Raw genomic sequence first — 26,564 nt, forward strand, 5'->3', positions numbered from 1 at the left:
CCCACATCGGAGGCCGAGGAGCCTACTGCAGTTGTTCATTTTCTGTTTGAGGCAGGTTGGGAGGGCCTGTTGAAATTTGCAACCGGTTACCTTGGCGGATACCATCACTGTGAGGCTCAAGGACACTGATGCAGAACGAATTTTCATCTGCTGAGTTTGTTAGCTGAAGAATTCATTCCCAGGGAAGACCCTGACTGTCACTGGGCTTGTGGGGGTTCGCTGTCCTTTACTGTCCCAAGGTTTTACCGGACTGGGGTGCGGCGAGGGAGTTAAGAAAAGTGGAGGTGTCAGAGAGCCTCCCCACAAACGTTTTATTGGGAACTGATGTGGGGTGGTTGGTTGCCCAGAACATTCCCGACAAACCTCCCAGATCTGGTAGTCATGTGTTTCAAAAGTTGGTTATGTGAATTTCAATGTGATTCATAATGAAAATTTGGTTTGTGGTACTGGAGAACTCAGCCATGTCACACTGCAGGGTGATATGGCTTACAATCCCTTAAAAGGCACAAATGTCAGTGCTAAGGGCGATGGAAACAGGCATGGGGATCATAATGAAGGTAGTTGCGTGCAGATGACCAGTGTCACAACGGACTGTTAACTGGGACAATGGTAGCTATCCTGTGATTATCACTGCTCCTGAGGTATTTGAGGAGGATGGGGAGAATCAGGGGTACTATAAGGTCGCATGCAGCTGACCGGCGTCATGATGAATTGTGATATGGCCAGTGGTAGTTGTCCCAAGATTAAAACTGCTATATTTTCTAATATATATATATATATATATATAATAAGTAATAAGGGAGGCAAGGAAGGTTTTTTCCTCCAGTATGTCTGGATGCTGGGAACGTGTCCCCCACAATCGATGAGGAAGAGAGTTCAGCCTGTCAGGGTAGCAGGAAAGTAGTATCCTCAGTCTGTCAGGGTAGTCACTTATGTTACTGGAGCATGCAGTCAATTGCTTATACTATATACAGCACTACTATGGTATTAAAATTATATAGGATTATAAAATCAAAGTCTCCTAACAATGTCAGCCACTGGCAGGCTTTTAAAGGTGTATGTATGGTCATGACAGAAATGCAGGTCTTCACTCCACACGCTGCTGTTAAAGACTGAACACAGGCATCATCTATCAGTAAAAAAAAAATGCAGGCTCAGCTCCTGAGCCTGCATCAAAGGATACCTAACATATGATACAAGGGTTAAGGGGTTAAAGGAGTTTAGGCTTAATATATTACCTATAGCAAGAATAGTTCCTCAATATCAGATTGGTGGGGGTTGACACGGAGTAACCCCAATGATCAGCTGTTTGTTGCTCACAAGACAGCTGGATTTACACAATCCAAAGATTAAAAAAATAAGTATTGATATACAAATTAATGTTCCTCTGTATGATGTGTGCCATGTGCCTATATGCCGCTTTGCCACTTGGTAGTAGGTGGCTTGACTCAAGGCTGATTGAATTTCCAGCATTATTTATGCTGTTGCCACCTACGGTAGATGTCAAGATACAATATAGTAGATCAAGGGCCCCCTGCCACTCAAGGCTACATGTATACAAAATTAATAGATGACACGAATACCAGTGTGTGCATGCCCAACTCAAAGTCATCTGAACTGAGGAGACACAAATCTGATTTTATTAAGTCTGTTTGTGTTCTGTTCTATGCTTGGTGTGTGGTCTGAATGCTGATAAATCAGGGTTACAGAGCCCACCACCAGTCTGATTGGATTCTCGATTATATATTGTATGTGAGCCCAGTTAGACCAGTACCTGCTGATAGCAATTAAATATAATCCTGCAATAATAATAAAAAAAAAATCAAACATTTTGATGCGAGAGTATTACAAGTAATTAACTGAAACCAGCTTTGATTGCTGGCTACATGTGACAGTAAAAAAGTAAAGCAATCAGGTAAGTGGAAAGGAATCTACAAGCCAAATTCAATGCTTTTGGGTTGAGTTTATTCACAAATATTCTTCATATGTAGATTTTTTTTGTTTCTTTCAAATTCATATCATTCCATAATCATACATACAGGTGAAACAAAAGGCAGTAAAAATGTAATTATTCTATTAGAAATTTGCATAAATCAGCAAAGGTTGTAAGACATGCCATTTCAATAAAACAGTTTATAGGTAAATTTCCAGATTGAAAGCATAGAAAAAAGTACTCTATGAAAGAATTCCAAAATCAGTAAGATTTTATTAATGGCTGCTACCTGCAAGCAAAACTAAAGGCCTGGTTCTAGGTAAAGTTCGCCACACTTGTGAAAAAGATCCTCAGCTGAAAAACAGTTGCGTTCTAGAAGACTTGGGGGAGAAACACATTAATAGGGAAAATTCAGCCAAATGATCTTCTGATACATAAGACACATGACAGATTTACTATTATCTCGCACCATCATTAAGTTCCAGGATAAAGGGGCTCAATTGTGGATCAAACCCTGTAGGATTGCACCTAGATTTGATCAGACCCCACATCTAAACAAAGGACCAATCAATGGCAATGTGCTTAGAATGTAGTCAGATTCCTGGAAAATAAAAATCTAAAAATTCTAATAAAATCCTGTCTGTCAGCCATGGCAGCGATGTATCTATTAAGGACATTGCGATCTTCGTATCCGCAGAATGGATACATTTAAAAAGCCCAAAATGGGGGGCCACAAATGTCAGATGTAGTGTATGATGTAGCACGACTATGCTTACATATGGCCATCTTTAGGAAAAGGATCCATATTTTCCTTTAGAAGTGTAAAAAAAAGCGTAGTACTCTGCAATTTCAATACTTCTAAAAAAAAAAAAATAGAAGAATACTAGTGATGAGGGAGTATATACTCGTTGCTTGGGTTTTCGCAAGCATGCTCGGGTGTCTGCCGAGTTGGGGGTGCTTGGAGATTTAGTTTGTGCCGACGCAGCTACATGATTTGTGGCTGCTGGACAGCCTGAATACATGTGTAGGATGCCTGTTAGTTAGGGAATCCTCACATGTAATCATGCTGTCTAGCAGCCACAAATCAAGAAGCTGCGTCGGCACAAACTAAATCTCCGAGCACGCCAAAATACTCGGAGACCACCCGAGCAACGAGTATACTCGCTCATCACTTAAGAACACCTTTGATAATGTTTGTCAAAGAGGAGCACAGTTATATTACATAATGACCATCCGAGTCTCCACCATGTTTTCTGTGGTTTTCATACATACTCACTCGGTGGATGCAGAGATTATGACGTGACCAACTAACGGCAGAGCAGAAAATCAATATTATTGCGTTATCCCTTTAAAACATCGAAAAAGGTTTTTTTCACAACAGATAAATCTTTGGTTCCAAGAAATCAAGGCTGTGAAAAAAAAAAGCTGATTAAAAGAACGCATAGTAAAAGATGAAGAGGGAAAAAACACTTTATTCTGCGCCACAGCTGAATACAACTGAACCGCTGTGGTAGTCAAGGGCTTACAAATATGACCTGCCCATTATACCGCTACGGGGTCAATATAAAACAATAATTGTAACCATGATGTGACATACTGTATAAACTGTGTGCAATACAGAAGTAAAAAAGTTCAAAATAAGACATCGGCACTTGTGGCTGAAATGTCAGTTTCAGGCTGTGTGGCGATTCCACTGTACCTGCATTTCACAAGTGGGAGGATACACAAATGCATTAATAAAGTGGCCACTGCGGCTGAGTATTTTCAGTGTTATATTGCTCTATTCAATAGAATGCATAGATCACACAAAAAAGCAGCAGCAGAACTTGTCCTGAGCGCCACAACACAGGCCAATGACTAACGTGGCCAATTTCCATCAATAGCAAGGCAAGGAGCAGCAAAACACCTGCTAAATTCAAGTTTTGGTTATTGTTACTTCGCTGCTGGAGAAGCCAATCATGGTGTCACAACAACGATCCCCCTCTATCAGATTACTAAGGGACATTTCCTACGGTTGTCCAAAGTTGACAACATTTTTAGGGTTCACCTACATAGCTGTAGATGGCGGTCTACGTCCTGTTCAATACTTTTGCCAGAAAGGGTATGAAGACCTGCAGAGGAAACATTTTCACTTCTTGCTGCTAGGATAAATTCCTGAGAGATTTACATTATATGGAAGTGAACAGACACATTGGATACAACCAATTTAAAGAGAAACTGTCAACAGGTTTGTGCTATGTAACCTGACAGCAGCATGATGTATAGACAGAGACCCCGATTCCAGGGATATATCACTTACCGTAGTTTACTGGGTGCAGCAGAGTTTTCTATGCTGTGCATCCGCACCCCTCTGATTTCTGTGCACATTGTACAGTGACAAGAGGCTGCTAATCAGTGCTGGGGGCATGATTGCCCTAGGAGGCAGGTTGTCCTCTGGTGATTATCTCCTGCTGATAAAACGCCGATTGTATGGGGACAGCAAATCACAGCTTACTAAAGCCCCCGTTACACATAGCGATATCGATAGCAATATCGCTGTAACGTCACCGATTTTGTGATGTAGCAGCGATATTGCTAGCGATATCGCTACATGTGATACTTACCTCAGACCGGCTCCCCCGCAGCTCATCGCTGATCGCGCGAGAAGGTCCTGGATCATTTCTCGCCGGGCGCTTCCTGTGGCGCCGACGAGCGACGTCAGGATCGCCGCGTCTGACAGGTAAGTAGCGACCCCCGACCCCTGCTATGTCGCTGGTGAGATCTTCCTGTGTGGCAGCTCACTAGCGACCACTTAGCGATGCACCAGTGATCCATATAGTTGTCGGGATCGCTGGTGCATCGCTAAGTGTAACGGTACCCTAAGTGATATCACTGTAATCACAGTATTTGCTCTTACATTAAGGTACTCTCAGATTACATAGCAAAAACCAGCTGATAGATTCCCTTTAAACAATCCCCTATTGTAGTGCTGTTACCAATACAACCTTGCACTGTATAAATACCTGAGGGGTACCTATCTGCTTTATCTTCGAGGGAAAATATTTAGAGGTTCCTTTATTCGAAGCAAAGCTATAGACTATTTTGTATAACTTCTTCCATTTGCATAAAGGTAGCAACACAGATCTTTGGGAGAGGCGAGACTTGGTTTCGCCTTCTTAGGGGATATATTGACCTGTGTAGGACACTGTACACAAGATACAGTGAGCTGTAGATAACCAGCAATGGATTTGCCGAGGCAACCGATTAGTGTACTGATAGCTATAGTATAGTATGTTCGTAGTCAAATTTTACAATTGTACAAGAGTTTCGTTTCAATATGTTACAAACATTGGAAAAAATGAAAAATGCATTGCATGGTACTAAGCTATGATAAAGTCTACCTTGGTGGTGGAAATAGGAAAGGGAAGCCATTGAGATTTCCTCATTTAGTAAAAAGCATAATTGCCACAAATACAAACATATATTAGTAATAGTGTCAATTCCCCCTTATTATGTGCATACCACTAATGCATTGTCGTGAGCTCCTTCTTTTACTGGTGACCATATTGCTTTTTTATGTAGGAGAGAACGTAGTGCAGTGGAGCAATCATCAAAATGCTTCAGGACAGGAGTCGAAAGTGACAGGAGTGGAGGAATGACAAACTGAAAACATCATAATGTAGTGTGCATAGATGAACACCGGGGTGGAATGGCCACTGTTCACCTCTCCACACATGAAGATCCCGCTATACAGTTCTAGTCAATGGCCGTTTCGGCTTCTGCAGGACCTCTGATGAGCCTCCTGATGCCTCTCTTTCCAGCTGGACCCTTAGGCTTTGCAAAGTTTTGTTTGTGTGCATGTTGCTTTGGGTGGACTTCATCATAGAGGAAATCGGAGGTCAGTTCATCTCCATTATCTATTTCAAGCTGTACAAATAAAATAAAAATTATTTACCAATCAGTGGTGCCTGAAAGCGTGCGAGTCTTCACAATTTTCTATTTTTCTACATAAATTTGACCCAAAAATTACTTCAGAATTTCACTCAACTCCCAAAAGATAAAGAGAACCAAATCAAATAAGTTAGTCAAATATATTAGACTTTGCAATTTTTCTAAATCAGAAAAATTATCCAACGTCACGTCTGTGAGCGGCAAAAGTATGTGAACCTTTGCTTTCAGTACCAGGTGTGAACCACTTGTGGAGCTAAATGTTTCCGGCGATTAGTGAGAAGTCGTGTACATCGACTGTTCTATTATGTTATGTTAGTGGATTTTCTCCCATGAACTGTCCATGTTCGGTCCTTCCACCATGTTTCTATAGGATTTACGTCAGGAATTTGACTTGACTTTTCCAAAACTAACTTTACTCTTAGGGTGTGTGCACATGCTGCGGATTGATCCGCGCGGATTTAGCAAAATCTGCAGGTAAATCCGCAGGTCAAAAGACCCGCGGATTATCTGCGGACTAGCCTGCGGTTTATCACCTCTACAATGAAGGAGATGGTAAACCGCAGCGGAATCCGCAGAAACATGTCAATTCTTTCTGCGAATTAGAAACCGCAGCAAATCCGCGCGGAAAAATCCTCACCGTCTGCACTGCGGTTTCCATTTCCCATAGGGAATAATGGTACTGTACACCGCAGCAGAAACTGTTGCAGATCCACAGGACCAAAACCGCTGCAGATCCGCAGCGTGTGCACACAGCCTTAATCCATTCTTTTGTGTGCTTGGGGTAGTTTTGTTAAGATTCACATCATGGACAGACGTCCTGACATTTTCCTAGTAAAATTTATTGAATTGTTTCATCAATGATGACAAGCCGTCCTGATGGAGGATTCATGAACACTAACATTTTCCATTGTGAGAGAGGCCTTTAGTTGCTTAGAGGTTCAACATGTGACTACAGATGAGCAAATGTATTTGACTTTTACAAAAAACAGGATTTTTTGGGTTGCTTACCGTAAAATCTGTTTCTCGGAGCCTTCATTGGGGGACACAGAGACCATGGGTGTATGCTGCTGCCACTAGGAGGCTGACACTATGCACAAAAAAAGGTTAGCTCCTCCTCCGCAGTGTACACCCCACCGACCGGCAGGAAGTTCCTCAGTTAGTGAGAAAGCAGTAGGAGAAGTAACAGAATAGATTGAAAGCAGAACAAACAACTCAACTGTAACAAACCGACAAACATAAGAACAGGAGTTGTAGAACATGGGAGGGTGCTGTGTCCCCCAATGAAGGCTCCGAGAAACAGATTTTACGGTAAGCAACCCAAAAAATCCTGTTTTCTCGTTCGCCTTATTGGGAGACACAGAGACCATGGGACGTCCCAAAGCAGTCCCTGGGGTGGGAAACAAACTTCCATCAGGCCAGTGGACTCGCCACCGCAGCCTGCAGAATCCTTCTACATAGGCTGGCGTCCGCCGAAGCGTAGGTGTGGACCCTGTAGAATTTCACAAAGGTGTGAACCGATGACCACGTTGCAGCATTGCAAAGCTGCAGCGCGGAAGCTCTGTGGCGCACCACCCAGGAGGCCCCCACCGCCCGGGTAGAGTGCGCTCTGACCCCTGGAGGGGCCACTCGATGCTTGACCCGGTATGCCTCCAAAATTGCCGATCTGATCCAGCGTGCAATAGTGGCCTTTGAGGCTGGGTGATGAACAGAGAGTCTGACTTCCACAAGGAAGTCGTCCGGGCTAGATAGACTCTCAATGCCCTGACTAGGTCCAGCTTGTCCAAAGACCGCTCCCGAGGGTGAGCTGGGCTCGGGCAGAAGGATGGCAGAACAATGTCCTCATTGAGGTGAAACGAAGATACCACCTTCGGAAGAAAAGAGGGCGGAGGCCGCAGAACTACCTTGTCCTGATGAAGGACCAAAAAAGGAGAGTGGCAAGAAAGTACCGCTAATTCCGACACGCGCCGGATGGAGGTAATGGCCACCAGAAAGGCCACTTTCCAAGAAAGGAGGGAAAGGGAAACGTCCCCGAGAGGTTCAAAAGGAGGACCCTGCAGAACCTGAAGAACCAAATTAAGATCCCAAGGATCCACGGGAGCTCGGTACGGAGGAACCGTGTGAGCCACACCCTGGAGGAAGGTTTTGACCTGGGGCCGGGAGGCCAGCGTTTTCTGAAATAAAATGGACAGTGCCGAAACTTGACCCTTCAAGGAACTGAGAGCAAGCCCCGCATCCAGCCCTGCCTGAAGAAACGCTAGAATAGAAGGGAGCGAAAAAACCAAGGGCGCGATGTCATTGGCCTCACACCAGGAGAAATAGGCTTTCCAAGTACGGTAATAGGTCTTCGAAGAAGAAGGCTTTCTGGCGCGGATCATGGTATGAATTACCCGATCAGAGATTCCTGCCCGTCTCAAAACCTCGGTCTCAACAGCCACGCCGTTAAATTGAGCGACCGAGAATTGGGGTGGCAAATCGGGCCTTGAGACAGCAGATCTGCCCGTCGGGAAGCTTCCAGGGGGCGTCCGCGAGAAGGTTGACAATGTCTGCGAATCAAGACCTTCTGGGCCAATTCGGGGCGATGAGGATGACTGGAATCCCCTCTGCTTTGATTTTCTTCAACAACTTGGGAAGAAGAGGCAGAGGAGGGAACAGGTAGGGGAGCACGAACTGTGACCAAGGGACGGCCAGAGCGTCGGCGCCCACTGCCAGAGGGTCCCGAGACCTGGACACGAATTGTGGTACTTTCCTGTTGAGGCGAGATGCCATGAGGTCTACATCCGGGGTTCCCCACCGACGGCAGAGCAGATGAAACACCTCCGGCTGTAGGGACCATTACCCTGCCGCGAGACCCTCGCGGCTGAGGAAATCGGCGGCCCAGTTGTCCACGCCGGGAATGTGAACCGCGGAAATCGTTGGAACAAAGGTCTCTGCCCATTGAAGAATTCTGGACACTTCCGCCAGGGCTGAGACACTCCGTGTCCCCCCTTGGCGGTTGATATATGCCACCGCTGTGGCATTGTCTGTCTGAATCCTGACAGGCAGGCCCTTGAGGCGCCTTTCCCAGTGGACGAGAGCTAGATGGATCGCCCGTATCTCTAGGACATTGATCTGCAGAGCTGATTCCTGAGTCGACCATCGACCCTGAACAGTGTGATTGCGGAACACTGCACCCCAGCCGATGAGGCTGGCGTCCGTAGTGACAATCTGCCAGTGAACGGGAAAAGACCGCCCCAAGAGAATGAGGGGAGACGTCAACCACCAGTTGAGAGACCGCTTGATGCGGCAGGAAAGGCGAACCGGACGATCCAGAGACAGAGCCGACCTGTTCCACCTGGACAAAATGGCCTGCTGGAGTGGCCTGGCGTGAAATTGGGCAAAGGGAACTGCCTCTATCGCCGCCACCATCTTCCCCAGGACCCTCATGGCTGACCTGAGGGATGGAAATCGTGTGATCTGTAATGATCGCACGCCCTGCTGCAGGGAAAGAATCTTGTCTTGTGGGAGAAATACCCTTGACCGACGAGTGTCGAACAGAAGGCCCAGAAACACAAGACGTTGAGTAGGGACCAGACAGGACTTTTCCCGGTTGACGATCCACCCAAAACTGGACAGGGTGTCTAGAACGATCGCCACACTTAGGCGGGCCTGTTGAAAGGAGGGGGCCTTGATCAGGATATCGTCGAGGTACGGAAAAAGAACGAGACCTCTGATCCTCAACAAGGCCATCAACGCCGCCATAATCTTCGTGAAGACTCTGGGAGCGGTGGCGAGCCCGAAAGGAAGCGCGACGAACTGGTAATGTTCGTGAAGAATCGCAAACCGCAGGAACTTCTGATGTCCGGGAAATATGGGCACATGTAGATAGGCATCTTGGATGTCTATGGAACCCATGAATTCCTGCTCCTCCATGGAAGCAATTACCGAGCGAACTGACTCCATCCGGAAGTGGCGAAGGCGAACTCTCTTGTTGAGTAACTTGAGATCCAAGATGGGTCAACTGTCCCGTCCTTTTTCGGCACCACAAACAGGTTTGAATAAAACCCTGTGAAGCGTTCCGATTCGGGAACGGGCACAATCACCCCGGAACTGAGAAGAGAGGCGATGGCCGAACCGAACCCCGGGACCAAGGCCGGATCCCTCGGCGGACGGGATTGTAAGAAACGATCCCGTGGAAGAGAAATGAACTCTATTTTGTATCCTGTTGATACAACCTCTCTGACCCAAGCGTCCTCTACTGAGGCGAGCCAGACGTCGCTGAAGAAGAGAAGTCGACCTCCCAATTGGAAGGGACCCACGGGAGACCGATGGTAGTCATGCGGACGTAGACCGTCCAGATCTAGATCTGGACGGTCTTCCCTGGGAAGAGTGGGACCGCCAGGACGGAGTGGGCCTGAAGGAAACCTTCTTTCTTTCCTGACGTGCCTGTGGCCTTTGCTTGTTGGAAGGGTTTTCCGCCGTATTGAAACGGCGGAAAGTCCGACAGGGACGAAACTGACGCCTTGGAGGAGGTCTGCGAGGCTCGGAGGGGAGAAGAGAACTCGTACCTCCGGTAGCGTCCTTAATAATCTGATCCAATTGTGATCCGAAGAGACGCACTCCCTGAAAAGGCAGATTGGTCAGAGACTTTTTAGAGGACAAGTCCGCCTGCCAGGCCTTGAGCCAAATTGTACGTCGGATTGCCACGATGTTACTTGACGCCTGAACTGCGCAAGATGCGGCATCCAAGGAGGCAGAAAGCAGATAATCCCCCGCATGGGAAATCTGATTGGCGAGATCGGCCAAATGCTCTGGTCGTGCCTTATCCAGAATGCCCTGCCGAAGGTCATCTGCCCAAGTGGATATGGCCTTTGCTGCCCAAGAAGAAACAAATACCGCTGCTGATGCCGCTTCGAAGGCAGATTTTGCTAGAGATTCTATGATCCTATCATTAGAATCTTTTAGCGACGCCACACCTGACAGCGGAAGGACCGTATTATTAGAAAGTCTGGACACGGGAGGGTCCACCGAGGGAGAAGCGGCCCAGTTGTCCGTGAGCTCTTTAGCAAACGGGTACAGCACGCCGAGACGCTTTCCTCCTTGAAAGCGTCTGGTCGGATCTTCTCTCTCCTTTGTAAAAATCTTTCCAAACTCAGAATGGAAGGGAAACACCCTGGATGGTGTTTCCGCCCGTCTGGACGAAACCTCCTGATCTGAGGATTTCGCAGGGGCGTCAGCGATGTCAAAGGTATGGTGAATCGCGGCAATGAGGTTTTGCACCGTAACCTTCATGTTCGCATCCTGGTCCGAATCCAGCTCTAAGACCCCTTCCGATTCCGAAAGCGCTTCGCCTGACTCCGGGGAGGAGGCCCGAGAGGGAGACTGCTGGGGACTATGGGGTGAGATAGGACGAGGGGAGGACTCCGCCTGGAGGTCCTGCCTGGGCCTCTTGCGACTGCCGCTGGCTGGCTCAGATGGGACGTCCTGAGACGTGCTGGGTCCCACCGAAGCTCCCAAGGGCAACTTGTCCAGAACGGCTACTAGGGACTGAGACACCTTGATGAGGTCTGCCACTGACTGTGATTGAGAGGAGGCCCAACCCGGCATGGGGGGCTCACTCGCCCCTGGGGCTATGGATGGCTCCTGAGCGGCTTCGGGCTGGACGCAGAGCGGGTACGATCAGACTTAGCGTTGGACATAGTGAAAAGAGAGGCAGTGCCGGCTGGTTGGGGGATAGAAGGCAGAGAAGGGTGTCAGTCTGCAGGTGCAGAGCTACTCACGGTCCGGTGTCCCCAAGGGCGACGCTCTCTGATCTGGCTGCAGGATGAGGCCAGGCCAATCCGGCTGAAAAAAAAAAAAGGCCCAGCGACCGAAATCCGGCAGGGAATGAGGTCCGGCTGGCAGGCTGAGAAGATGGCGACCACCAGGGAAAGGGCGCGCTGCCAGAGGGAGAAGAAGGGCGGAGCTCGCCGCAGAGATCCCCTTAGCACCGCCCGCTGTCCAATAGCAGGCTGGTGTGAGGCAAAAGGGCTGGGAAGGCCTAGGACGGGCGGGAGAGAAGCCCGCTTAGAAGAAAGGGGCAGGGGGCGTGGCCGCGACGCAGCGGTAGGCCCGAGATGAAGCCGGGGCCTAAATTAATAGCGCCGGCCGCCTGTCAGCAGGGGGTCGGCGCGGAAGATGCGCCGCAACACCGGGCCGCAACCCCGGGCCGCGTCCCTGCTTCCCACAGCCCGACCCCTGTATACCCCTGCCGGGATGAAGAAGAAACGGGGGGGGGGCGCAGAACAAGGCCCGAAAGAAAAGGGGCCTTCATGGATGCGGCGACCGTGGGGAGAAGCGGGCGCGCAGGCCCTACCGTGGTCCCCTGGCGACCGCCCTAGGATGAAAATGCCGGGGGGCCGCTAGATCGCATACTCACCCAGGCCGGGGGCCACAATAAAGGTACCTGCGAATCCCACGCTGTCTGTCGTCTTTATGGAATCCACGCCTCGTCCAACCGTCAGGCTCTGGTAGGCGAGATGGTGGGAGGCGGGGGGCAAGGACCGTCCGTATAGCTGGCACGCACCTGTGCGAGGCTCCTGGTCCTGCCGCGGAGACCTATGAGGATACGGGGTGGCAGTACACGCCGTACTCATAGTCTCTTTGTGGGAGTACGGATGTGACTGTTCACTCCGTATCCCTCCGAAACCTGTAAAGGAACGACGCACGACGAGGTAGATAGGGGTCTAATAAAAGACCCGTGTCCACCTCCTACTGACACTAAGCTAAACTGAGGAACTTCCTGCCGGTCGGTGGGGTGTACACTGCGGAGGAGGAGCTAACCTTTTTTTGTGCATAGTGTCAGCCTCCTAGTGGCAGCAGCATACACCCATGGTCTCTGTGTCCCCCAATAAGGCGAACGAGAAATTTGAATTCTGGAGAACATGGACATTTTTGTAATTTACTCTGAGCAGATTCAGCAAAATAACAGCTTGCTGCAAACACCATCTTTCTGAACAGCATAGGATCAGCAAAAGGTTAAAAAAAAATTTAAAAGCCAAAAAAACAAAAAACACTCTTCTGGCTATCCCCGCTGCTTTCTGACCTCTGTATGGTCCTCCACGACTCCGTTGTGTCACATCTGTGCCCGGTTTTCACTGTAGGCTGGGACTTCATGCAACGAGCGTGCACAGGAGTTCACTGCGCCTGCTCCGGGGCCTACCGTCAGCCAGAAGTCCCAATTTAGAGAGCACAATGGGTCAGATATTCGACACGCAAAAGACCTGACAGGGGTAGGAAACAATCGGGATGGCTGTAAACATGAGCGGTGAGGTATGTTTTTTCTTCACCTTTTGTCACCATCTTACTTTTCTGACCAACCTCACTGCGCTCTGCTCGCTGTCCAGTACTCAGTCGCCTAAACTAAATAGCAAGGCCACTAAAGAAGACTCAAGGTCTCCAAAAATTAATTTTTAAACAGCAGACAAAAAGGCAGCAACACTTACCTGCCCAGGTAAGGTGGAGAGTGACTGCTAATCTGGTATTTTGCACCTGTGTTGCTGACATCTTGCTTTATGGGCTGGCTGCACCCTGCAGTGCATTTGTTCCTAGATCTGGGCAGGTAAGTGATGTTGCCTTTTTGTCCAGTACTCAGTCGCAATTTACCCACTATGCTAGTCTTGCCGCAAGCAGACCCTGGAATTCACTGCTCATGCGCCTGGACATACTTGCAGCTCCAGCTTAGAGTGAACACGGTCTGGAGATGTGACAACGAAGGGGAGGACGACTGGACAGTGGGCAGGGAGCAGCAGGAGTGGTTGAGAGAGTGGAATATTAATATTTTTGTTTTTACTTATGTTTACAATGCTCTAAAATTTGGAAAAACCGATGAGCACAGTAAGGAACTTTAAATTCATAGATTTTCTCTGTAGAACTCAGGAAAACCAGTGAATTTGAACTTCGTCTGATCCGCTCATCTCTACATGTGACCTCACAGATTATTACACCCTTTGATCTTGATGTGATCTTTGACAGACCCACAGATACAGCCTCATCTTTCAAAGTTAAAAAGGTTGTCCCCTACTCGGACAATCCCTTCTTAATTGCTATCGGCCCCCCATATAAAACTAAAACAGCCTATACTCACTTCCAGAGAAGTTGGCGTGGAGTCTCGCGGAATGTTATGTCAAGGGATCCTTGTACCCCAACATTGGTCAATAATTGCCTGCTTCACTCCAGAACTGCTTCTGCTCTCACACCACCTCCGGACATTAGTTATGTCTGAAGGAGGCAACAGTGAAGCGGCCCATTAGCGGAATGGGTGCAGGGCTCATGTGACATAACATCTTGTGACCCCTGGGAGTCCCTGCGTCAGCGTCACAGGAGGAAAGTATAGGTTGTTTTTATTTTATATGGAGGAATATAGAAATTGAGAAACGGTTGCCCAAGTAGTAGACAACTGCTTTAACCTGCCAAAATATTAATAAAGAAATAAAAAACTGGTCAATGCAGCCACAGTGCTAAAATGGAAATAGGATCACCCCAGACACTACCTAGAGTACACAGTACAAGCTGAAGAGTGACAAACTGTTTGTGTGTGCAGTTACAAAGCTCAAATTAAAAATCACTAAGGTCTGCAGCAACATAAAATAACCGATGCAAGTACTCTGAACAAGGCAACATTACCTTTTTGACAATTTCCATCATTATCTGTTTTTCAATTACATCTAACAATGGGCTCTTGCAACTGGAATAAAGCATTCGCTCTCGTATACTGCAGTTATACCCGGGCATGGAATAAATAAACACTGTAAAGATATAATAAAAACACATCTCTAAGAATAAAGGGTTAAAAATTATATTCTGGATGCAGATAATCACCATCTACCTCATCTGAGAGCAGCATAGGCAAAGAGACCCTGACTCTCCAGGGATGTATCACTTCGTTTACTGGGTGCAGCAGTTATGATACAATCAGTTTTTAGATTTAAAATGAAGCTGAGCTGATAAAGCTAACTCCGCCCACACCAGCTTCTGTATGTACAAAGTCCACAGACAGTGAGCTGCTTAGCACAGGTGGAGACTAGTGTAGTCTGGCAATGTTAATCCCTTAGTGATAAATCCTACACAGTAAACAATCGCACACACTCTGACAAGTGACACATCCTTTATATCCTTCTGTCTTCAGATTACATAGCAAAAACTTGACAGATTACCTTTAAGAAGGGGTTGTCCAAGTAGTCAATAATAATTTAATCAGTATAGCTCCATTTATTAAAATGTATTTAATGAGTTAAAGGTGTTGTCCCACAAATTAAGTACACTTTAATAGATCTTGGAATGATAATTTCCACAATTGGATGTGTTTAAATAAGATGTCCCTGTGCTGAGATAATCTTTGAATTGTGCCCCCGCTGTGTACTGTGTAATGGCTGTGTCTGATCGTACAGGGACATGATCTGATCATACCACAGCTCCTGGGCAAGGAAGAACACAAAACAGTATACAGACAGGACAGCAGGGGATCACAGCTGATGCTTTCTGTAAAGTAAAATATTTCTCTACCTGTTTTTAAACTTGTTTTACACAAAAATCATTAGCTGTGATCCCCTGCTGTCCTGTCTGTATTCTCTTTTGCTTCCTCCCCTGCCCAGGAGCTGTGGTATGATCAGACCATGTCCCTGTACGGTCATACACGGCCATTACACAGCACACAGCAGGGGCACGATAAGATTATCTCAGCACAGGGACATTTTATCTAAACACATCCAATTGTGGAATTTACAACTATTCCAGGATCTATTGATTAAAATGGACTTTGTTTGCAGGACAACTTCTTTAATTAAGGAACAACAGATCTCCTGAATGAATGCTTAGTTACCTGAAAAGAGAAATCATTTCAAATGATTGATAAAAGCAAGTCCAGTACCTATAGAATCCAAGTAATCCCCTTCATGGGAATGCTTGTACAGGAAAAAGTGGTATCGTGCAGCATCTTTCGGAACCCTTGCTGGCAAGTCCTTCACTTCTGTGTATGCAGTGTTTGCCAAAACTATGATTTCATTCTGTATGTCGATTTTCTAAGAAGAAATAAAGTGTTAATAAAGAGGATAGGTGAATACATGACATGAAATGCATTAGGGCATATACCACAGTTTTACATAGTGCTAGAGGACATGCAAATAGGCTGTGCCTGGGAAATGACATTCACAGCTGACCTGTTCTATATATTTGAATGAACAACATATACATGTGTGCAAGTAAAAGGGAAATATTAGGACTAACATGTACTTTACCTTACAGCTGAATGTAAAGTATGCAGTTTTAGTAAGCAATTCTAGAAAACTACAAGAATGCGCTCATACAGTATGAGGCCGTGTTCACACATTGCGTTTTTTGGCAGCTTTTTTATACAAATTAAAAGCTACTTTTCACAGTATCAGCAACAGCTATGAGATTTCAGAAGTCTCATACACAAACTTGTTTTTCTTTTACTGCTTAAATTGGAAAACTGCAGTGTATTAAATCTGCAGTAAGTCAGGTCTTTCATTTTTGCAGTTTTTTCACCCATAAAAAGACATGAGAACCTGCAAAAACACTGTTGCATTTTTTTGGTGCATAAAGCTAACTTATTAAATGTGTACTGTATACAAATCACACAAGTAATCCGCACCAAAAAACGAGGCATAAAACGCAATGTGTGAACATATGACAGTGACTTGTCTTTAGTGGTGTAAGGTTTTCCTTCATGTTGGGTTTATACACTACGGGGAAGCAGTTATTGTAGTTGCCAAAGTAAAGGGTACCGTGCCATCTAGGACCTCTCTACCGGCAGCAGCTTTGAGAACGTACAGATCTGAATGGTTCCGACTGCTGAGATAGCACACTGACATCGGAATGAGGCCTCCGTGCGTATCTGTTTTTTCACAAATACAAGATGTATCCATTATAACCTAAGGTGCTTTTCACGGATTGTGTGCCCGAGCATAACACACGGAGACATGTCCATTTACTTCCGGTAGGACGGATGAAAATGGTCAATACAAATCTATGGGTCCGTGAAAAAACAAACATACAGAACATGAATGGCATCTGTCTGCTGTACTTGTTTAACAATGCAAAGTATAGTAGAAAACTGTAATTTCTTCCTCTATCCGTCTGTGAAAAACCCTGATGACCACACTGATGGTAAAAACAGACACACTGATGGAAAACATTGATGACGTCAGTGCCATTTTTCACGTACATGTTTCAACACAAACGTGGGAATGAGACCTTATCAGTAGAAAAGGTCATTTTTACCTCTGTATTCCCTTTAGGATGGAGCAGCAGTGAGCATGCCCAACCACCGCTCCATTCATTCACTATAGGGCTTCGGAGCGGTGCGCTCAGCTTTCTTAGGCTAGTTTCACACTAGCGTTAGGAGGCGCAGCGCCAGGGCCGCTGCTAAGCTCCGCCCCTGGCTGCGCCTCCTCCGGTCAGCTTCTCCTATGGGCACATGACGCTGCATGCGACCAGCGTACCTTATATTTAGTGTTGGGTACGCTGGCATGTTTTTGACGACGCATGCGCCCTTTTTGCGCTGCGCCGACGTGCGCCAAACGCACTGTGTTGCATTTTTGTATGCTCGGCGCAGTGCAAAAAGGGCGTATGCGCCGGCACAAACAAACCAGCGCATGGCCAGTGTACCCAACGCTAAATATAGGGTACGCTGATCGCATGCTGCATCATGCGCCCATAGGAGGTGCTGACCGGAGGCCTGGCAGAGGACGGCACAGCCTCGCACAGCCCGGTAGAGCCCACAGCCCGACGCACACATTCTCCGCACACACAGTCATAGCTTATGACTCATAGGCTATGACTATGACGCTGCGCGGCCATCCAATCACAGTAACGCCACAACAAAGGCGGCAGCGGCTTTACTGTAATTGACTAACACATGCCGGGCGGGAGATCCGAATATTGCGAGGCGAGTAGTGAAATTTACTCGCTAGGATTCGAGTACCGCATTACTCGCCGAGTACCGAATCCTAACGAGTATACTCGCTCATCCCTACTGTACAATAAAACCCTATCTAAGGGCTCGCTCATACTGGTATATGTTCTCTCACGCGAGAGAATCGGGCAGATTATGCTAATGACACTCGGCTCAAACGCTGTCAAAGTATGAGCCGAGTATCAATGCGCTGTGCCACAATTCGCTCGCATGAGAAAATCGCATCAAAGGTACAGAGAAGATGGAGAAAGTAATTTCTCCATTGTACAGTGGCATGCAAAAGTTTAGGCACCCCTGGTCAAAATTACTGTTATTGTGAACAGTTAAGCAAGTTGAAGATAAAATGATCTCTAAAAGGCCTAAAGTTAAAGATGACACATTGGTTTTGTATTTTAGGCTAAAAAGTAATACACAGTCATTTTTTCACATTTTTAAAATTACAAAAAGAAAAATGGTCCGATGCTAAAGTTTGGGCACCTTTGGAGATTTGTGTGCTCAGATAACTCTGACCAAGGTTTCAGACCTTAATTAGCCTGTAAGGGATATGGCTTGTTCACCCTCAATGTTAGGAAAAGCCAGCTGATGCAGATTCCACAGGTTTAGAAACACATAGCCTCCTCTAACCTTGTGCGAAAAAACAGCCACCATGGGTTCTTTTAAGCAGCTGCCTAGCACTCTGAAAATGAAAATGGTGGAGGCCCACAAAGCAGGAGAAGGCTATAAGAAGATAGCAAAGTGTTTTCAAGTTGTCCTTTCCTCAGTTCAATATGTAATTCAGAAATAGCAGTTTACAGGAACAGTGGAGGTCAAGATAAGGTCTGGAAGGCCAAGCAAAGTTTCAGAGAGAGCTGCTTGTAGGAATGCTAGAAAGGCATATCAGAACCCCCACTTGAGTGCAAAAGACCTTCAGAAAGATTTAGCAGACTCTGGAGTTGTGGTAATTGTTCTACTGTTCAGAGACACCTTATCAAATATGGCCTTCATGGAAGAGTCATCAGAAGAAAACCTCTCCTGCACCCTCACCGTAAAATTTAGCATCAGAGGTATGCAAAAGAACATCTAAACAAGCCCAATGCATTTTAGAAACAAGTCCTGTGAATCGTTGAAGTTAAAATAAAACTCTTTGGTCGCAATGATCAAAGGTATGTGCAGAGAAAAAATTGCATAGAATTTCAGGAAAAGAACATCTCTCCAGCCATTAAGCATGGGGATGGATCAATCATGCTTTGGAGTTGTGTTGCAGACAATGGCACTGGGAACATTTCACAGGTAGAGGGAAGAATGGAGTCAATGAAATTTCAACAAATTCTTGATGCAAACATAACACCATGTGTAAAAAAGCTGAATTTGAAAACAGGATGGCTTCTACAAATGGATAATGATCACACATCAAAATCCACAATAGACTACCTCAAAAGGCGATAGCTAGAGGTTTTTCAATGGCCCTCACAGTCCCCCGATTCGATCATCATTGAAAATCTGTGGCATGCAAGACGACCCAGGAATCTCACAGAAATGGAAGAATTTTCCAAGGAAGAATGGATGAAAATCCATCAAACAAGAATTGAAAGACTCTTGGCTGGCTAATAAAAGCGTTTACAAGCTGTGATATTTTTAAAATGGAGTGCTACTAGGTACTAACTATGCAGGGTGCCCAAACTTTTGCATTGGCTTATTTTCCTTACTGTAATTTTTAAAATGTAAAAAAATGACAATATATAATTTTTTTGGCCTAAAATACAGAGAAAATGTGTCATCTTTAACTTTAGCCCTTTTAGAGATCATTCCATCTTCAACTTGCTTAACTGGTCACAATAACAGTAATTTTGACCAGGGGTGCCCAAACTTTTAAATGCCACTGTATGTGTCCACGTAAATCATACTGTATTCGGATGGCATCTACCATAATTAAGACCGGAGTGTCGAAACGCGTCGGTTTGTAGCTCTCCGGGCAGGGCTGTGGAGTTGGTCAGCCAAACCGCTGACTCCTCAATTTCCATGACACCGACTCCACAGCCCTGACTCTGGGATCTATAGGTTGTTTGCATTGTGCCTGTTTTTTTTTTCCATTAAAGACGAAGTTTTATATTTTTCCACACTGGAGTACCTTTTTTCTTCATTCTTTGGAACTTGCACGCCCAAGCCAAGGCGGTTCCGTGAGTGGAACTCACTCTTGGAATGAGACTGCAAATGGTGAGCTGACTTCTCCCGTTCCCCATTCCTTTTTTGCATAATGTGCATAACAGATCTGCACTGCCCCATATCATAACATTGGGCCAAGTGCTATCTGATATATCACAGATCTGTACTGCCCCACAGTATAACATTGGGCTGAGTGATATCTGATATATCACAGATCTGTACTGCCCCATAGTATAACATTGGGCCAAGTGCTATCTGATATATCACAGATCTGTAATGCCCCATAGTATAACATTGGGCCGAGTGCTGTCTGATACATCACAGGTCTGCACTGCCCCATAGTATAATATTGGGCTGAGTGCTATCTGATATATAACAAATCTGTACTGCCCTATAGTATAACATTGGGCTGAGTGTTATCGGATACATCACAGATCTGTACTTCTCTATAGTATAACACTGGGCCGAATGATACCCGATAAAATAGCGCATATCAATCAGCCGTGTTATAAGCTTGTGTGAGTGAGCCCTAAACCTACAGAATTCTTTGAGAAACATTTTATTCTTGTGCAAGTTAAAGATCAAATAAAAGCAAAAGAAAAAAAATCAAGAGTTTCTGATGTAGCGGACAGTGGCGTGCATGTATAATAATAATGTTTTATTTCTATAGCGCCGACATATTCCGCAGCACTTTACATTAATGTATGTACCGTATTTTTCACTTTATAAGACGCACCTGATTATAAGACGCACCCCCAAATTTGGTGAAGAAAAAGAGAAAAAAATATTTTTTTTATGTTAAATGTAGGTGTGTCTTATAATGCCAGTGTCCGTCTTACAAATCATATATATGTCCCTCATCCTGGCACATGGCCCCCTTGTGCTGGCACATAGCCCCCCATCCTATCCTGGATATGACCCCCCCAGTCACTATATGCCCCCCTGCTGGCACTCACATGGCCCCTCTCTCTCTATATGCCTCCCTGCTGGTACGCACACGGCCCCCCGTCCCTATATTTCCCCTGCTGGCACACATTGTCCCCCTGTCCCTATATTCCCCCCTGCTGGCATTCACATAGCCCTCCCGTCCCTATGTTCCCCCTGCTGGCACACACTGTCACCCCGGTCCTATAATCCCCCGTGCTGGCACACATTGTCCCCCCCTCCATATATTTTCCCCTGCTGCCACACATTGTCCCCCCCTCCATATATTCCCCCGTGCTAGCACACATGCCCCCTCGTTCATATATTTCCCCCCTGCTGGCACACATTGTCCCCCCCATCCCTATATTTCCCCCTGCTGTCACACATGGCCCCCATCCCTATATTTCCCACCTGCTGGCAAGCACATGCTAAAATAATAAACAGTTAACTCACCTACTGATGATCGCTCCTGCTCCCAGCTCCCCTGTGGCTTACCTGTGTCTGTGCCGAGTCATCCTCCTCCTGCAGGGCACACGCAGCTGCTGCTCATTCAAGCAGCTCATTGTAGCTACAGGACCTTCCATGATGTGACCAATAGGAGCTGTTCAGCTGCGGTCATGTGACTCGCAGTGCACACTGGGAGTCATGTGACCGCAGGTCCTATGGTCACATCATGCAAAGTCCTGAAACGATGAGCTGCCTGAATGAGCTGCTGCTGCCGCTCGCCCTGCAGGAGGAGGATGACAGCAGACTGGACACAGGAAAGCCAGGGGGGAGCTGAGAGCAGGAGTGATCATCAGTAGGTGTCTATAGTGACTGGGGGTGAGTGCAGGCACATGTAATATGCACCGCTGTTTCAGCACCGAGGTGATGGACAGCGGGTGCAGTGAATATTACATGAGCCTAATGAGCGGGAGCACAGGACCTCCCGCTGTCTCTGCAGCCCCCATCCGGCCCATGCCAGCCCCCTGACTCCATGCCAGAGCCGCCCCCCCCCACTCTATAGCACAGCAGCACACAGATTCGCTATATAAGACGCACCCCCCAGTTTCCCCCAAAATTCGGGGGAACAAAAGTGCGTCTTATAAAGCGAAAAATACGGTATGTATGTATGTAGGGCCAGCAGAGAAGCAGCCTTGACTCACCAACTGGACATAATTCAGCTTCCTGCTCTTCAGTTGATTCAGTGCCTGGAATGCATCTCTCTCTACCGGAAATGCCACTCCTTGGAGAGTCTGGTGTTTAGTGTCTACAGAAACCTCGGAGTGAGTCTGTGAACCCAATAAAGGAACGTTTCATTAATAAAATGACCACGTCACAGCAAACATCATAATGGGACACCACAAATATTTTTTTTTTGTCATAATCATAGCTGTGTGAGGGTTTGTTTTTGCCAGAGGACTTGGTAGTGGCACCATTGTGGGGTACATTCAGCTTACCACCCAACTTTTATTAACTCTTTATGGGAAAAAAAAAAGCAGAATTGATGTTTCTTTTTTTTTCTATAACATTTTACACTTTCATACATTGCATAAATAAGGTATTAACTTTATTCTGAGGGTCAGGTCAATTAATAAAATAATATATACCATATATACTCGTGTATAAGCCAACCCCCCTAAATTTGCCACAAAAAACAGGAAAAACTTATTGACTTGCGTATAAGCCTAGGATGGAAAATGCAGCAGCTACTGGTAAATTTCAAAATTAAAAATAGATACCAATAAAAGTAAAATTAATTGAGACATCAGTAGATTAAATGTTTTGAATATCCCTATTGAATCAGGAGCCCCATATAATGCTCCATACAGTTCATAATGGCCCCATAAGATGCTCCACACAAAATACACCCCATATAATGCTTCACAAAGGTTAATAATGCCCCCATAAGATGCTCCATAGAATAATATGCCCCATATGCTGCTCCATAAAGGTTATGGCCCCATAAAATGCTCCATAGATTATGCCCCATATGCTGCTCCATAGATTATGCCCCCATATGCTGCTCCATAGATTATGCCCCCATATGCTGCTCCATAGATTATGCCCCCATATGCTGCTCCAGAATTATGCCTCCATATGCTGCTGCTGCCACTGCAAAAAAAAAAAAAATGACACTCACCTCTCGTCGCTGGGGGCCCAATGCCAGTGTCCTGAGCAGGCGGGGCCAGGTGTCTGTGTCACCGCTGGCTCAGGACCCCGGCACTGACGATATTTATCGATCCCCGCTCCATGGCTGTGTGTCGCTCTGTCTGCCGGGTCTCTGTCAGTGACGTTCAGGCAGAGGGCGCGGCGCGCACTAACTACGTCACCACGCCCTCTGACCTGAACATCACAGACAGAGGACGTGGAGGAGAGGACAGAGCAGCGATGGAGCGGGGACAGGTGAATATAGAATATACTTACCCCCTCCTGGCGCGGTCTCTGCAGCCCTCCTGCTTCTCCTGGTCTCCCTTCCTTCCTTCAGCGGTCACGTGGTACCATTCATTAAAGTCATAAATATGCGCATATTCATGACTTTAATGAGCGGTACCATGTGACCGCTGAAGGAAGGAGCCTGAGACCGGGAGAAGCAGGGGGGCTGCAGAGACCGCACCAGGGGGTATGTATGACCTGAAATCCCCGCTCCCGCGCTGATCCCCTGGTATATGACTGTATAAGCCGAGAGGGGGACTTTCATCCCAAAAAAATGGGCTGAAAATCTCGGCTTATACGCGAATATATATACACACACACACACACATTTGCAGTGTGTCTTCAGCAATATGGCGCCGGACAGCGCTATGGGCATGCGCGTACTCCGGTGCCAGACTCCTCCCCCGGCCTCCAGCAGAACGTGACAGCGCTGGAACACAGGAAAGAAGGGGGAGTATAAATGTTTTTTTTTGTATGTGTGTAGTTTAATAGGAGTGAGGGGGACCATACATATCAGGAAAGGGGTGTGAGGGAACCATGCATACCACGAAAGGGGTGTGAGGGGACCATGCATACCACGATAGGGGGGTGAGGGGACCATGCATACCACGAAAGGGGGGTGAGGGAACCATGCATACCACGAAAGGGGGGTGAGGGGACCATGCATACCACGAAAGGGGGGTGAGGGGACCATGCATACCACGAAAGGGGGGTGAGGGGACCATGCATATCACGAAAGGGGGGTGTGTCTTCAAGAACATGGCGACGGAGAGCGAGGACTGCACAGGCGCCGAGTCCGGCACCACAACATGCCCACTTCAGACATGAATCGGCGCTTACCGCCACCATTTTCTTGAAGACACACTGCAGTGGCGCCGGACAGTGTGGTATGGGCATGCGCGTACTCAGGTGCCAGACTCCTCCCCCCGGCCTCCGGCAGAACGGGACAGCGCTGGACATAGGGAAGAAAGGTGAGTATAAATGAAAGGGGGTGAGGGGACCATGCATACCTCGAAAGGGGGGTGAGGGAACCATGCATACCCCGAAAGGGGGGTGAGGGGACCATGCATACCCCGAAAGGGGGGTGAGGGGACCATGCATACCCCGAAAGGGGGGTGAGGGGACAATGCATACCACGAAAGGGGGGTGAGGGGACAATGCATACCACGAAAGGGGGGTGAGGGGACAATGCATACCACGAAAGGGGGGTGAGGGGACAATGCATACCACGAAAGGGGGGTGAGGGGACAATGCATACCACGAAAGGGGGGTGAGGGGACAATGCATACCACGAAAGGGGGGTGAGGGGACCATGCATACCACGAAAGGGGGGTGAGGGGACCATGCATACCACGAAAGGGGGGGTGAGGGGACCATGCATACCACGAAAGGGGGTGTGAGGGGACCATGCATACCAGGAAAGGGGTGTGAGGGGACCATGCATACCAGGAAAGGGGTGTGAGGGGGACCATGTATACCAGGATTGGGGGGTAGGGGGGTAGCATGTATACCAGGATAGGGGGGGTGAGAGCACCATGCATACCAGGATAAGGGGGTGAGGGGACCATGCAAACCAGGATTGTGGGCTGAAAGGACCATTCATAACAGGATTGGGGGCGAGGGGTAGCATGCATATCATGATTGGGGGGCGAGGGGACCATGCATATCAGGATTGGGGGGTGAGGGGCAATGCATACCAGGATGGGGGGGGTACCATGCTTACCATGAAAAGGTGGGGGGGTGAGGGGACCATGCATATCAGGATTTGGGGGTGCATTATTATTAAAACTTCATACATGAACTACATACGTATTCTAGAATACCCAATGCGTTAGAATCGGAACACCATCTAGTGTGTGTGTGTATATATATATATATATATATATATATATATATATACACACACACACATTATATATATGTGTGTGTATATATATATATATATATATATATATATATATATATATATATATATATATATATATATATACACACACACATACACACACATATATATATTTCAGCACTTTGATACAACAATGATAAAACCAAGTCAACATACTTGGTTAATATTTGAAGACTTATACTGCCCCCAGTTTTTTTTTTTCGTTACAGGTTTTAGTTCTTTTTAGGTTTTACTACAAGAAAATCACACAAAAAAATAAATAAAAGTTTTTCTTATGGTTATATTCTGAGAGGCATGGCTTAATTTTCATTTTTTTTAATAAAAATATCAATTCTGGTTAGTTTTGATCTTATGCGGTGTTCACTGTGGGTGACACATAGTTTAATTGTCATTATGGACGGGTGATCTAAGGCTAGTTTCACACTAGCGCTTTTGAGCGCAGCGACGGCCTGCACACGGCCGCCGCTAAGCCCCACCCCCTTCCGCGCCTCCGCCGGTAGCTCCGCCTACCGGCGCATGATGCTGCATGCGTCCTGCGTCCCCTATCTTTATCACTGGGGGGCAGGCCGTGCGCAGTATGCGTTTGGCGGCGCATGCGTCCTTTTGACGGTGCGCCGACCTGCGCCAAACGCAACCTGCTGCAGTTTGGTTGCACTCGGCGCACCGTCAAAAAGGCGTATGCGCCGCCAAACGCATACTGCGTATGGCCTGCGCCCCCAGTGATAAAGATAGGGGACGCAGGACACATGCAGCGTCATGCGCCGGTAGGCGGAGCTACCGGCGGAGGCGTGGCAGGGGGCGGGGCTTAGCGGCGACCGTGCGCAGGCCGTCGCTGCGCTCAAAAGCGCTAGTGTGAAACTAGCCTAAGACCTATGTTTTTTTTTGGGTGTTTGGTTATTGACAAACTACTTTTTTTTGGGAAAAAAATTTTATTTTTTACAAAAAAACTTTTCAATTTATTTTACCATATTTTTAGTCACAAAAAGAGACTTGAACATGTCATTTGTTTTATTACCCAGCTAATACAAGCCTGTTAGTCTTATACCAACAGGAAAGCTAATAGATGAAGTATCTGGTGTGATCTATTAAACTTTGGTCTATGGCAGACTTAGAGTCCATAGATGGGTTCCTCGTTTCCATAGAAACCATCGGTCTCTCTTGCGTTGCGGGGAGCTGACGGAGCGATAGAGGGAGCAACCGCCTTACATACCTTGGTTGCTATTGACAGGAGTTATTTAAGACTCCACAAACACGGACTCATTCCCGTCGGCCATTTCTGAGCTAGCAGGATCACGATCCCACAGCCTGTTCACATCCTTATGGAAACGGGCATCTTCCATAGGAGGTGTAAAGGCGGTATAGTG

The 26,564-nt window shown here is 46.8% G+C and overlaps 1 protein-coding gene across 2 annotated transcripts in view; it reads right to left on the reverse strand.

The window, feature by feature from the left end:
* Positions 1 to 3,385: 3,385 nt before the first annotated feature.
* Positions 3,386 to 26,564, reverse strand: part of TWF1 (twinfilin actin binding protein 1) — a 61,068-nt gene continuing 37,889 nt past the window's right edge. Inside the window, exons 6-9 of one of the 2 annotated variants that reach the window (XM_073573230.1) lie at positions 22,025 to 22,150; positions 15,747 to 15,897; positions 14,504 to 14,625; positions 3,386 to 5,839 (exon numbers count right to left, since the gene is read on the reverse strand). In XM_073573230.1, the coding sequence (XP_073429331.1) occupies positions 5,669 to 5,839; positions 14,504 to 14,625; positions 15,747 to 15,897; positions 22,025 to 22,150 (570 nt within the window). In that variant the 3' untranslated portion in view covers positions 3,386 to 5,668. The remainder of the gene's footprint in view (positions 5,840 to 14,503; positions 14,626 to 15,746; positions 15,898 to 22,024; positions 22,151 to 26,564) is intronic. The other variant, XM_073573231.1, reaches the window with a different exon arrangement.

Source organism: Dendrobates tinctorius, unplaced genomic scaffold (genome assembly GCF_039654945.1).
Source record: "Dendrobates tinctorius isolate UK_male_01 unplaced genomic scaffold, ASM3965494v1 ptg000035l, whole genome shotgun sequence".
Taxonomy (NCBI): Eukaryota; Metazoa; Chordata; class Amphibia; order Anura; family Dendrobatidae; genus Dendrobates; species Dendrobates tinctorius.